The sequence below is a fragment of the Pinus tabuliformis genome, chromosome 7 (assembly GCF_031772625.1).
Source record: "Pinus tabuliformis cultivar Carrire ecotype Pingquan chromosome 7, CPIR1, whole genome shotgun sequence".
Lineage (NCBI taxonomy): Eukaryota > Viridiplantae > Streptophyta > Pinopsida > Pinales > Pinaceae > Pinus > Pinus tabuliformis.
In genome coordinates this window covers 1,857,146,839-1,857,162,549 of record NC_142293.1, presented here as the reverse complement: position 1 = coordinate 1,857,162,549, position 15,711 = coordinate 1,857,146,839, and the positions used below count along the sequence as shown (strand labels likewise).

The 15,711-nt window shown below is 35.0% G+C and overlaps 1 protein-coding gene across 1 annotated transcript; it reads right to left on the bottom strand.

The window, feature by feature from the left end:
- Window positions 1-2,324: 2,324 nt before the first annotated feature.
- LOC149255824 (pentatricopeptide repeat-containing protein At2g13600-like) lies at window positions 2,325-5,237 on the bottom strand. The gene has a single exon (XM_089457312.1). The coding sequence runs from the start codon at window positions 4,976-4,978 to the stop codon at window positions 2,981-2,983; it is 1,998 nt and encodes a 665-aa protein (XP_089313438.1). The 5' UTR covers window positions 4,979-5,237; the 3' UTR covers window positions 2,325-2,980.
- Between the last annotated feature and the right edge of the window lie 10,474 nt (window positions 5,238-15,711).

Below are 15,711 nucleotides of genomic sequence, written 5' to 3'. Positions count from 1 at the left end.
TGGTCAAGGCCTCCATGAGGAGGCTCACATTACAGTTTATATCTATGACTTGTACTTCTAGCTGAACAAAGCTATCCATTGTGGGATCTTGAGAATTAACAGATTTATCGGTCATGGTTGGGGTCATATGACTTTCGACTTAACCAATCTGGATCACCTATAACTCCCCTAAATATATGGAAAGATATATATTTTGATAGTAATATGATCTGTAAATTGTCATGGATATTCCATTGGATAGTTTGTTACAACAAATCTAATGGGATTCTACTTAAAATTCGAAATCTACACTATGAGGGTTAATTTCTTCTTAGATCTCTAGGTTCGTTAATGACTATGCTATGTTTATGCATGCAATAGATTAAATATTTTTAAAAATAGAGAATAGTGAAACAAAACTCACAAACCACAATGAACACATGATATGACCTAGGAAACTCTTTCAGGAGAAAACTTAGCTAGAAGGTGAGGCTCCTCGGCGCTCTCTTTCTTTGAATGGAAATGGATGCAAGTACAAAAAGTGAGAAATGTGGCCCATGGAATGCTACAGTGCACAAACCCTCTCAGTTTTTTCTTTCTCTATCCACTCTCTGCTACTCTGTTCATCCATAGAATAAGATGCATTTGGATAAAATGGAACCCCTCTTTCCTCCTAGTGGCCCACTTATAACACAACTCAATAGCCTACTATGCTTATGTATGACTTTTTCGACTCTTAATTGGAGTTACAATATTGACTATGTTAAAGTCTTCTTCATCATGATCACATGGCTAGCCATCCTTTCCATGAATAGTGGGGGTAAATGTGACATCCTCTCAAATCAGGGTGATCAAAGCAAGGTCAACTTATGGGTAGCATAAATTTTGCATACAAAATCCAATTGAGGTGATTCCTATGTCGTTGGAAAGGTATTCGTGTGTAGAATAACGCTAGGGGGTGTCTTATTTTTACAAAGTTGATAGCGTTTAGTAGGCTTTTACAAGCCTTACATATTTATTGTCTCTTTCTGGTTTTCTTCTTCTCATATCACTCATTTGGAGAAATTGATTTTGGGATTCCTTTGTTCTAAATTTAGAGATGTTATATCCCCCCCTATTACCTTGTGGAATATCTGTCATTTCCAAAGATCAAGGGGATTTAGGTCCGATGAAAATGAAATTAAGGAAGCAGCACTATTGGCCAAGTGGATTGTGTGCTGCTTATTTGCAGATGAGCCTTGGAAATGCTTGTTGCATTTCATAATAACTTACAGCCTGCATTTACATAGGATAAAGGGACCTTTTCTCATCCGTGATTCCATCGCTGCTCTGCAAGACTTCAGCATTGTTGGTTCTCTTGTGATACATAGAATATGGTAGACCTCGAGGAGAATTGCACCAGCTCTTGATCGGTGGTGGACTGACTATAGGAGAGGAATTTATTTAGCTGGTCGCTCCATTTGAACAATGACGGGTCAGCTGTCTACTTTGGTACATACTCTGACATTGTTTTGAAAGAGGTTAGCAAATAAAAATAAAAAAAAATTGATGGGCAGATTTATAGGACACGCATCATAGACCTTGGGTAAATTGACATGATATGTCAAGCTAATTTGGCTTGTTGCATTATCATGGGTTTGGAATACAGGAACTCCAGGAGCTGATTGTGGACGATGACCTTCAAAATTTTAATTTGCACATTCCATTTCCAATTTGCAGAGATTGGTTATGGATGTATGGTAAACCCATTGCTACCCATTTCTCATTCTGGGAGAAACTGTATTGGTGCTGGAATCGATGCGATTCAGGGGATAAACCGGTGAATCAACTTCACACAGTGTGGTCTTTTGAGCTCTCCTTCAGGATCTGAATCTTTGTGTATCTCTTGGTATTTCATGGATGGCTCACTGAGGAGCCGCTTTCTTGTTTGGGACTAACACATATATTGTATATGCACTGCAGTCAACCTGAGAGATTCATTGGAAAACTGCTTTATTAGGAGATGATGACTCTTTGTTGCATTTCTCTTTAGATGAGTTTGTCATTGTATCAGTGAATTATTGCTCTGCAGATATTATGGAAGTGTCGATGTGAGGTTGTATTCCGTAACTCACTCTTCTCTTTTATTGCTCTTGAAGAGAGTTTTGTATCGTCTTATGCTTCAAATTAGGGTTTTGGAAGGTGTGGTTGTTCCCTTGACACAAATTGCAGCCCAAATTTATTTTAGTAACCTTCAAGTAGATGTCCCCGTTTAAACCAATCTCATGTATTTATTGTTGAGTGATATAAGTCGCATTTTTTCAGAAACAGAAAGGGAAAAAAGAAGAAGCATATATTGTCCCCCAACACGAAACTCAAATACCCTGTTTGCCACTAACAAGACTTGGGGTTAAAATGTACACCCTGCATTCATAAGGTGCTGGTATTCTAGCATGGCCCAGGGTACATGCACATGCTGTCAAACCGTAAACCCCAAAGGTAAAAAATGATAATCCTCTCTAAATTGTCTCCATACATTGTATTCATGGTAGATGTGCCTCCATTATCATAGTATGAATGATAAAATCCCAAGTGTTAAACCCACCGCTTGATGAAGGCAATCCCTGCCTATCTCCTCACCAGCTTGATATACAAATTAGCAAGCTATCTTCCAAGGGTGTATTTATAGATATTCCCTCATGCCAACAATCCTTGAAACCACAGTAATGGTTACAATCCTTCAGATCATTTTCCCCATCAACACTCTTCAGAACGGACTTGCTCCTCGAATGGCAGCCACAACACAATGAAGGTTCTTGATAGGCCTAATAGTTTTTCCAGGGACGGGTTGACAAGTCGAAATGTGTCTGAAAGCTTCTTGCCATTGTCCCAAAAAAATTGTCCCTTTCACTCCAACTTGACACAATAAAGCATATATATCATCTCAGGCACATAGCCTGCTTCCTTCATCTCCCTGGACAATCTATCAATCATCTAAAAAATATTCCTTAGTTCATGGGTGTTATCTCTCTCCTATACCAAAAACATGAACATGCTTGTTCACTTCAATCCAACTGGATCCAGGTTGCTTTCTGATCCTTGTATATTTCATCATTCTCCGCACATTCTCAGTGTCATCCCACCTGCCAGATTCTGCATACATGTTTGACAATAGCACATAAGGTGATGCACTTTTGGAGCCTAATTCAAAAAGATGTTTTGCCACACATTCTCCTCGCTCTATGTTATGATGCATTCTACATGCACCAAGCAAAGACTCCCACACAGTAACATCCGGTTTTATTGGCATTTTGCTGATGAAATCCTCTGCCTCATGAAGGCGGCCAGCACGGCCAAGAAGGTCAACTATGCATACATAATGCTCCATTTCAGGCGTGATATGATAACACTGACATATATTCTTGAAATATTTCTGGCCCTCATCCACTAAGCCAGCATGGCAGCAAGCAGATAAAATGCCAAGCAAGGTGACCTGATCTGGTCTTAACCCGGATTGTAACATTTGTTCAAAGAGTTCAAGGGCTTCCCTGCCACAGCCATGCATGTCATGTCCTGAAATCATTGCATTCCAGGAGACCACATCCCGTTGCTGCATTTTATTGAATAAATAACATGCTTTCTCTATACTCCCACATTTTGCATACATGTCTACAAGTGCATTCTCCACAAAGACAACGGACTGGCACCCAACTCTAATTATTTCTGCATGGATTTCCATACCCTGTTCTAAAGCTGCCAAGTATGCACAAGCCGGGAGAACACTAGCAAATGTTTTTGCGTTTGGTTTCATATCTGCCAGTTGCATTTGTTGGAAGAGCTTCAAGGCTTCCACACTTTGCCCATTTTGTACATATACCCCAATCATTGTTGTCCAGGAGGCCACGTCTCGTTCAGGCGTTTCCTTAAAGAACTTGAACGCCTCACTAACATTCCCACTTTGCGCATATCCTGTGATCATTGCTGTCCAAGACACCACGTCTGGTTTAGGCATTTTCCGAAAGAGTTCATGTGCCTCCTCAGCAAACCCATTCTGTGCAAATCCTGAAATCATTACATTCCAAGAGACCATGTCTCGTTTGGGCATCTTTTGAAAGAGACCAAGAGCCTCATCAAGACGCCCAATAAGTATATGCCCTGCAATCATAGTATTCCACGAAACCGTGTCCGGGTGCGGTATTTTCTGAAAAAGATCACGAGCCTCGTTTATATAACCATTCTTTGCATACCCTGAAATCATAGAATTCCATGAAACCACATCTCGTTTGGACATTTTGTCAAACAACTTGCGTGCTTTCTCTATACACCCACATTTTGCATACATGTCTACAAGGCCACTTTGAACAAAAATATCAGATTGAAACCCATGGATTATAACCTCTTTATGTATCTGGATACCTTCTTGCATAGATGCCAACTTGGCATAAACTGGCAGAATACCAGCGAACGCGAAAGCATTGGGTTGAATGTGACTTTTCTTCATTTGGCGAAAGAGTTCCAGTGCCTCATAGGCACAGCCGTGCCTGGAATAACCTGCGATCATCACAGTCCAAGAACAAACATCTCGTTCAGGCATTTCGTCAAACACTCTGCGAGCATCAACCAGACTCCCACACTTCACATACACATTGATAAATGTGTTCCACAAAACCTTTTCCCCTACAATTTCGGCTTTGTCCATGTGGGTATGCAGTAATTTGGCCTCTGAGAAGGCCTTCTGCTTCATGCACGCCCGTAAGAAGCAGGCGTACAAGGAAGAGGATTGAAGCGGGTTGTTTATACTACACAAAAGCTGTAGCGCCTTCTTCAATTGCCCTTGCTGACAAAGGTATCTCACATCTTCAAAGGAGATAGGATTACCATTGCCATCGCCTTTTCTGTTTAAAATACCAAACGTATAGTTATAGTTTCTGCTTTCAAACTGAAACACCAACGCACCACGAAACAAAACGTCGTGTTTCTTCTGATTTCTTCTTAATGGCTTTACCACAGTCAGAGCCATGGCTGTTGTTTTTTTTAAACCGATTTATTTAATGCTTAAATGACTCTGAAATTTCTGTTTCTATGGAATTCCATGGTTACAAATAATGAGAGTGGGCTGTTTGGCTAAATCCCCGAGTTGGTTTTCTAATCAAGGATCCATATACTGAGGTTTCCTGTACGTTTCTATGGGATTTCAAAATTCCGGATGGATTTTCAGTAACTGATTTTTTATGCTCGATTGACTGTGAATTCCTTGAATTTAAACATGACAGAATTAATAATATAATAATATTTGGATAGAGAAAATAGGAAATGATAGGTTAATACCAAAGATTATTGGTTTTACTGTATCCTCTAAAATTGTTTTTGTTTAGTTAACAGTTTATTTTCTTCTGACCCAAGGATATAGATTAACAGCCCAAGACACAGAGGTATCTGGTAGGAGTGAAACAGCAAGAGCTAACGGGCATACTATAGGGCATTAAATGCCCGGCTACATGCGCCCTCGTTAGCTTTTAACACACACTCGCTTATTTTTTATTTATCTATCACAGCGAGCATGCGTGTTAAAGAGCTAAAGAGGGCGCATGTAGCCGGGCATTTAATGCCCTATAGTATGCCCGTTAGCTCTTGCCAGAGTGAAACCCTGCTCCCTTACTAACCACTGGCCAGTGATTCCAGGTGGTGGCCTGGTTTTCCTTACTAACCACTAGCCAGTGATTGCAGGTGGTGACCTGGTTTTCCTTGAATAAAGATGATGAGTCAACTTGCATTCCCTGCAATTGAAAAGAAAACCCTAAAAATTTCCCAATAAAAAATTGAAACAAAATCCCTAAAAATTTCCCTTGAATTTTTTTTAAATTTTAAATAAATTTTTATTGAATAAAAAAATCTATCACAAAATAATTATAAAATCTTACTTTTAGCCAAAAATAATAATTAAGCCCTTAACCTTAACATTGAGTTATTATTATCTTTTTTAAAAAAAAAAAGAGACTAGTTCCTAAAAAGCGTAATCAGACCCTCTTTTAATTACAATATATATATATCAGAACAATCTGATAGCAGTCACATCAGAACCATCAAATCAACCGGAATATTATGATTGATTATATCGTTCGAAATACTTATTACTTGTATGAAAAATATGTACGTATTACTAGCATGAAAATATATTTTATGATTGGAGAACCAAATTAGGGTTATATTACGAAAATATATTTTATGATTGGGGAATCAAATTAGAGTGATTTATACATTTAAATGGTTTTGGTATGCATCAAGGTTTTCTAAATTTTAATGTACCAATTGCGAAATGTGTAATGTTGTTTTCTTGTACAAGTAGCATGAGTGTCTCATCATGCCTAAACTCTCGTTCATGACCAATGCATGATCTTTAGAATCCATGCTTAATCTTATTTTTAATAGTAATTGAAAAATATTTATTAGCAAAATCAATGTTTAAATATACAATAGAGTTAGATATAAAGTTTTGATAAACATAAGTTTTATGTCGATTTTATTTTGATCTCTAATCAAACGATCAAGACTATTACTATTATAGTGTTAGATGGTAGAGAAATAGGAAGTTTGTAGCGAACATAGTGTGTATACTCAACAAAATATTTAGAATATTTAAAATATATAAATATCTATAATAGAATAGTAATATATTTATATAAGAAATGTTGAATGTCCAGAAAAAGATGACATGTTTACGAATGAGGGCTCACTTATATACTTAGGCAAGTGCCTCTTCATGAATGGTCATGTCTTAGTATACTAATCATTATTAACTGTTAATTATTAATTATTTATATTCATAACATTGCTCTCACCTTTAGAAAAGGTTTGTCCTCAAAGCTTATTGATGAAAAGGCTTGATATCTTTTTCTATTTCATAATGACTCCTCATCTTCTTAACTTGTGGAATTATCATCTATGTTGAAACAAGATGTTATGAACTTTTGTCACACAGCAAAATGATCTAGCCATCACAAATTAATCTTTTGTGGAACTTGTTGTATTAGAAACTTGGGATGACTTGTTATCATAGGACTGCATTATGGTGACATCATTATTCTTTGGAACATAAGTCACTTGTCTTTGGTCTGAGTGATATGGATTTGTAGATTGGTTGAGATGTCTGCATTTATGATTTGGGTGTCGATAAGGAGTTCTTGTGATCTGATTTCCCCTTATCCTGTTTTTGGTGATTCCTTGATTTACTTGAAGTATTTGATTCCCTTTAGGTGTAGAAGTTGTTTGGTTAATTGTTGGATCTTCACTTAAAATTTCCATCATTTAAACTACAAACTTTGAGTACATCTTTACTTCAATTGGATTGGGATCTTTCTAAATTCTGATATTATCTGGATCAGTGTTTTTTCCCTTTTCTTCAACGTGAATTTGCACATCTTAAGATTTTGATGCTTCTTCTTGAACAAGTTGTTCTAACTTGTCTTTTAGCTACTTCTTATCAATGTTAAGCTTCTTTATTTGCGTAAGTAGTTTCGATTATGATTCTTTAAACGTGAAACTTCTTCATTTTTTGGATTGTTGACTTTATTCTTAGTGTCATTCTCTTCATCTTTTAAACTTTTGATTTGTCCTAAAAACCTTTGATCAAAGTTATTTAAGTGTAAAATTTCCTCTTCTCGTTCTAATAAGTGCTTCTTGAGTTCTTACTTTATGACCTTAGCCTTCTTGACTTGTGCAAATACTTTTTCATTGTGGTCCATCAGATAAGAAATTTCTATCTTTTTTTATTTCTTCCTTATAATGCATATCCTCAAGATCTTTATATTTCTATTGTGATGTCTTCTAGTTTCGCTGAAGTTTGGCTATTTTGCCTTATAAATTTTTAATATGTGAATTCTCTTAATATTCCAACTACAATTGTTAGGTACATTGGATTACAGCATCTTGTAAGCGCAATGTTGGGTGTTCAACTTGTAAGTTGGATTTTATTTTCTTCAATTCTTGAGCCATAATTTCTTTATTAAAATTTGCATTTGTTCGCTCAAGTGTTTCTATTAATTATTTTATCCCTTCACGAAACTACATATCTCCTTCTAACAGTAAGATAGTCTGAGATTCATTTTGAAACCAATGGCAGATTCCAGTATAGCAGTAACTTTCGAAACCGCGATCTGTTTTTCGTAGGGTGAATCCATGGGCCAAAGCGAATCCGCTTTTTGTGTGCCACTTTGATATTCAACTAAAGTAAAGGTCTTGTAACATTTTACACACACAATATTTTGATTTTTAAATGACTCTTGACAATTAGAATATCCTTCTGAACAAAAATGACATTTTGAAAAAAACCCAAGGTTCTTAATGGAATGCATTTTTTTTCTTTTTTTGGACTTCTTTTAACTCCTTAAATATTCACTTGAACACACACACACACACACACATATTATTTTTAATTATTATTATTACTATCATCATCCTAACTTATAAATTTAATTTAAACATACCCCCAAGTTATCTTTGTACCGTACGAATAAGTCGTGTTGGTTGGTAGGAAGTGGTGGCATCATTTCTTGCCAAGATAGTCATGACAGCCTCAAAAAATGAACCCGTTCATAAATCCTGGGCACGATGGCCAAAAAAAATGTGCATCTTCAATGAATGACAACACCTGGTTATAGTGGCTGATTGAAATCAAGCAGGAATCAACCCTTTTTTCTGATTTTTTTCTTTGACTTTATTTTTTTAACTATTTTTATTTTATTTTATTTTATATGTTGAAAATAGCAACAAGAAATAATAAAAATAGAAATGCTAAAAATATCATTTCAGGATATATTTCAATTTTGATTTGTCCTTGAATTAAAATTCGAATTTAGTCTCACCAGCTACTTGAAAAATAATTAATTAATTCATCTTGGATTAATTAGTTGGAGAAATTCAAGCTAGAAGTCATTGTGAAGTCATGCAATAGTTATCCCTTTGATTGAGGAGATTATCCCTTAATTAAGGAGATAAGATTGAGTTATATTTGAGATGTTATAAGTTAGCTCAGTTAACTGAGTTAAGTCTAGTTAGATTAGTTCCAAACAGTTTGTGGAACTGATTGTGAGTTCAGTCAGTTAATGCATGCATGCATGAAACTAGTGTACTTCAGATAACTAAATATTCTCTCATAAATAACTCATGCATGTCAGTAAAGACAAAGACCCAGTTGAGATGAAAGACAGGGACAATGTACTATCAGTTGGAGGAATTTTCTTATAAAGGAAACTCGTCCATGCAGAAGGAATAAGGTTCCTTGAGGATTGCGCAGTTTTATAGGGTGTGAGATCAGTGTTACACTTGGTAACAGTAGGATCACCTAGGAGAAACTACGCAAGGAAATAGGAGGCTTGGAGGGCAGAGGAGAAGGCTTGTGAGAAGCTTTGTTAGCCTGTGAGCATTCAGGAGGATTGTACTGAGAGCTGGTTAGCTGTGAGAGCTAAAGCTTTGTGTAATCTTGATGTATTTCCACCTTGTATGATAATATAGATAGCGGGGTTTTTAGCTGAGGCTTTCCCCAAAGTATTCTTCTGTGTTTCATGTGTATTGATTCTTCTTCTCTGTTATATGTGTTCTGCTTGATCTTGCTCAAATCGATTAAGCTTCCGCAAGTTTGATTGTAGAAGTAGATTAAGTATTTTGCTTTAGCATATTGCATTATCAGGTTAATCTATAGTGAGAATTTCTACATTATATATGTGTGTGTGTGTTAGGAATAATATTTATTTTAGAGAGTGGTTTGAGGATTGTTGGATTTTGTTGAGTTATTTTCTCAACAAGAATCTCGTAGCTTAGAATATGTTGGAACACATATGCACTATATTAGTGTCATGTATTTTGGTTTTGAAAGATAATATACAAGTAGTTTTTGTGTGGTGTGCAATTTAATTTTATTTCTTGGTATCAGAGCTCTTTTAAGGTTAACTCCCTCATAAGATGACCCAAGAAAATGCACGGGGGCTTCACTGGGGGAGAAATATTGTACCACGTGGGTTCATGTTTGGGGATATATATTGAGGAAAAAATGACATAATATATTGAGCATATATTAGGGTGTAAAGGGTTTCTATATTGGCAGGTGTAAAAAATGGAGTTCAAAGTTAATGAAAAAATATAAAGGGGTATAAAAAATGTTAACGAAAAAAGGGATATGTACAATATCTAGTGAAAGTAGGGTTTTTTTAATTTCGAAGGTGTATTGGATTCTTATTGGTAGGGGGTTAAATAATGTTATTTTTAGAGGTATTTTCCAATATGTAGTCAAATTAAGGGTATTGTTTAGTATGCCACGAATGCACATGATATGTCATAGGTTCATTGAGTGAAGTCCCCATGAGAAAATAAGAGAACCATATTTTTTTTAAATTTTGTTGTATATTAGGATGAGCGTAGGAGAGGGATTGTTACTATGTGTGTTTTTTTGTTATGAGAAAAATAGTTGCTACATATTTGCACTGAGGAGGATATGGACAGTAGAAGATAAGTTGCTCCTAGTGTCGTTCATCAGTTGAAGATTAAATACAATGGTCAATTCTCTTATTATCTTCTAGATTTCTGATCCTCAACATCATTGGGTTTGTTTAATGCCGGTGAGGGCTCAATTTTTTCCTTTGTCATTTTCACCCCTCTCGTCTCAAATTTTATGTAATGCACCTTCTATTTCATGAGATTGAACGACATAAGCTTTGGAGGTGACAAATTCTTGATTCCACCTCCTATTCTTGGAAGTGGAGGTATGATTGTGGATTTTGTAACCGTCATTATTCGACTTCTCCCAGACTTGTCTCACCACTGCTAGGTGAGGGTTCCAACGATAAATTTCCATTTCTAGAGTGCAGATGTGGTTGTGAGTGATGTGGAGATTTTGGTTCCCGTTAAGAAGAATGACTAGTTTCAAGTGTGCCTGGCATTCGTATTTCCATCACAGTTGGACAATTTTAACATTATTGGGAACTACCAACAACAACGAATGCTAGTTTATTTTGATATGATAGATGGAAGAATTGGCTTTGCCTTTGGATCCTATGCTACTTAGCATTGGTCTGACACTGGCAACAATTACATGGTAACTCTAAGGCCTACCCATTCTTTTGATTTTTTAAGTTTAACTCGTTCTGTGCATGGGAAGAAATTATGGAAGAGGTGCTCAATTCAAGGAGGGACAATATTTAATTGAAGACTACCAATTTTACTTGTAAATTGGAGCACATAATTTAAACCTGCATTGTTGTATTTCGTGGTTCACTTTCATCATCAAGGTAATCATGAGCTTCATGCTCCCATGCTTCACACCATGGGTGCAATATTGTTGGTTTGGGAATCAGATTTGATTTCTACAAAAAATTACTTTTACTACTTGAATGGAATCTGTGTGACAAGGTTATTCATAAGAGGAGCCCACAAAGAAATCACTGACATGATTAATTATATTGTTATCTAGATTTTTTATTTTTAGCTTTCTTTTTAAAATGAAAAGTGCAAAACCAATCATTGAACAATATGACATAATTTAAATCGATGGTTCTTTATGCATATAAACCCTTGAACATATCAATAGTTTAATTATCTTTACATATTGTTACGGTTTTTGGTTCTTGATTCTTAGAAACACAAGAACAACGACTATTGGTTATAGTATGAAATCCTTGTGTGTTAGACATGTTAGGTTGTATGATCAACTTTTGAATACATTCACTATCCAGATTGTCTTCCTAGAAATTGACGGATAGTAAAAAGTTAAGTATCCCATAAATGGTGGTAAGTCCATAATGATTTAGTTACTTGAAAAAATTTCTTGTGAAAGCCCCGACGAGCCAAACATGTCAATATTGTTGATCATTACAAGTACATCAATGATGGTCAAAGGTAGTTGTGTCTTAAATGGGTCAAGTGGTAAGCTCAAAGTTGTGATGGAGAAAGAGCACAGTCTGGGAGATTCTAGAGTGGGTATAAGTGCTGATGAAGACCATACTAGACTACCATACAAATGTGACTTGAATGTGCATTATTATTTATAAAATAAACATTATGGGAGGGTGTTAGGAATAATGTTTATTTTAGAGAGTGGTTTGAGGATTGTTGGAGTTTGTTGAGATATTTTCTCAACAACAATCTCCTAGTTTAGAATTTGTTGGATCTCATATGCACTATATTAGTGTCATGCATTTTTTTTTTGAAGGGTAATATATGAATAATTTTTGGTGTGGTGTGCAATTCAGTTTTCTTTCTATATATATATATATGTTTTTTTAATCTTTTTTTTTCTCTTCTTTTATTGTCTTCTTTATTTTATCTTTCAAAAGTTATTTATTTATTCTAAATTTCCTTTTTAATGGAAAAAGGCCTGGTAGAAAAATGGAGAACCTCCACACAAAAAATTTGTGTGGCTAAAAGCCTCAATCACAACAACGACAAACCTTTATGAAGGGTTGATGGCTAAAGTTTAGAATTAGAGAATGAGGCTTTGATACCAATGTAATGAAAAAGTTTGTACTCACAAGTTAAATACTCTAGAACACTTGGAATATGAATATGTCCATTGACGATACAAGTATATATGAAAAATGTATGAATGAGAATATGTTGGCTACAATTTGAGGGTCTCGTATATATGACTAGGCGAGTGCCCCTTCACGAACAATCATGTCCTTAGAGACATGCCTCTTCAGTATACTAGTCATTAATTATTATTAAGTCTATTCATAACAGGGTTATAAATGTTAAAATGCAAAAAAATACCCCAATAATAAATAAAAATTTGATGGAATTAAGAGCCAAACAATAAGAGGGCCTAAAGGAAAACTAGTAGCATCTGCATATTTTGTTGGAAGAACTACAATATTCAAGACCAAGATGGTAGAGTTAGAAGGGAAAACAAAATTCACCAATCAAGAAGGAGACCAAGTTTCCCTAGTGTTAGCTTGTTGGAGATCCTCTACTTGTCTTCTAAAGCTAAAAACTATGCCATCCATCTATTGGATTAATTTCCAGTTCTCACTCAATATTTCCATAATGGAATGAAATTATGTTTCCATCTAACTTGAGTGAATTTGAAGTAGATTAAATCTCTCTTCTAACTCTAAAACCTCTAGAGTTAATTCCCAGGACTCCTTTCGCTAGCTAGGGACTTGATGAGAAGCCACTATAGACAGCACTATGATGTAAATATATTCTTATGCCTCACAATCAATAGATATCGCACCAAATTGGATGAACAATAGTTCAATAACATGTTGCAAACTAGGAACCACGTGTAGAGAATGAATCCCACGAAAACCATAAGATTGGGAAGCCTCATGCGAGGAATCCCTAGAAGCAAATTTATTAACATTCCACAAACAAATCGTTAACACCAGTGTACAACCCCATATATGTCACACTAGGAAGGCAAGACACTCCAATAATTCTCATGATGAATTTCATAAATAAAGTCATCATGTCTTGTGTCATTCGAATCCACAAGGTGATATCCAATGCACCCAATTGATGCTTGAGGATGAGACCAAATTTCATATTATACATGTTATGGGAAAGGATTGAACTATGCACAATCATTGAGTTTTACGGTTCCTTGAGTTTACACAACTGCTTGAGATGCGAAAGAGTTGATAAGGCCATTATTTATATGTACAAAATGGAAAGAGTGCACTTCTTGGAGGGAAGTCATACTAACTCTAAATCATCGATAGATGGAGTGAAATTTTGGATCTAAAGGGCTAGAGCCAAGTTGCAAATGCCTTATTGTGTTTTTAGAGTCCATTATGATGATCAATTTTCAAAGAGGCAAGTTCAATCCCTTTGACCAAAGCATAAAGCTCTTCTTGATTTTTCATGGCTTCACCCAAGCTCTAGGAGAGGATGTTAATTTGATTTGTTCTCTAGGGTGAATGAACCCCACCCCCCCACTCCCCACCACAACCACTTGGCACCTAACACCCTTTCAATGCTTAATCTAATTAGCATTCACATAACATCCAAATAAGAAAACATCTTACCATGCCACCACCTTGATGAGAACTCAATGGTCCACATTTGCAACACATCACAACTTAGAGGAATGACATAATTGGCTAGTTATGTGATCAATTGCTATGAATTTTGAAAAGCGCACTAGGGATCAATTCTAACCAGGTTAGTGCATGCACAGGCCATTCAAATTTTGTGAAACAACACAATAGTTAGCCTTGTTAATTATGAATGAAGTCCACTATTAGGGGCCATTCATTAGTGATTTAATCATCCAATTTTTACAAATATATATACTCTATAAATTTTGTAAACTCTTTTAATATTATTGAGTCAATACATATCTATATATCTATGTGAGATCACATTCCATAATTAATTTCCTTACACAATTTGAGCCGCAACATTTCAATGATATTTGATATTTCTACTCAATTTTGCAATAACTTGACTGACTCATAAAGTTATATAGCTAAAATTTATTTGTATCTCTAATTTGATCTCATAATTATTTAACTATAATTAATTTGTTGCTAAATTTAATCTTAAAAATTAATATTAATATTTATTAGTTAATCTCTCTCACGCACACATATATATTATTTATGTTAAATCTACTTAAATCTGTTACCCTTAAATTAGTATATCCATATCACTAATTATCATATCTTAATCCGTCACAACAAACTTGTTTTTCCTTTATCATACTTAAATCTATTACCCTTAAATTAGTATATCCATATCACTAATTATCATATCTTAATCTATCACAACAAACTTGTTTTTCCTTTATCATTCTGATCTTTTAAAGATGGTTCATTAATGAGCCTAACTTCTTGTACATAAATTTACATTTGAAAACCTTTATATATTTCATTTAACATTTACAAAATATAATTTAATTTTTATTAAAGAATAATATTATTTAACCATTTTTATATCTATATTTTTAAATATAATTTATGTTTAATTAATGCATCAAAATTCAATTTGCTAACACTTTACCCATCTAAAAATAACATCACACTATCCTATATATAAATTTCATAAAATCATCTAAAATCATGTTATTAGTCCCTGCCCCTTTGGGGCTATAGGGATTGCTGTAATCATTTTTCACTTTTCATTAGTCCCTGCCCAAAAATCAAAGTCAATTAAATCAATTTAACCCAATGTTGGTATAAAACACCTTTTCATCAACCTATGAGCTTCGTCCAACCATTATTTTAACCAGTACACAATTTAGAGGCCTTACTTGGCCTCATATCGAGGTAAGATGTACTACAACATACCATACACGTTAATTGATATAAAGAGTTTTAGTTTGAATTAACTAATGCTAACATTACTTAGCAGACATTTTATGTTTACGAATTAAGAACATATATTTTATGTTTGCAAAAGTGTCGAGGGTTGACAGATGGCTCACACAGGTATAAACATAAGGGTTTACACATGGGAACTCATTCTATGCATATTTCTTCACTTGTACCTACAAGTATCTATAAAATGTAACCTCTATAAGTTGAATGCACAGGTGTTGATGTGTTGATTTGGTATTGGAAAAATACTTGAGGTCTCTCTCTTAAGAATTATTGTTCAAGTGCAGCTGAGATGCAACAACTACAAGTGATAGAGTTGGATACTTTCCTTCTTTTGTCCTATGCCTTGGTAGACTCTTCAGTTAATAAACTCTTTTTGACAGAATTGGGCGATGTTTTTCTTCTCAAGAAGATGAGTTAGATTATGTTTTGACTTTGTTTTCCC

Bases quoted from the DNA above. Each gene is read 5' to 3' on its own strand.
- LOC149255824 (XM_089457312.1), bottom strand. From the start codon at position 4,978: ATGGCTCTGACTGTGGTAAAGCCATTAAGAAGAAATCAGAAGAAACAC.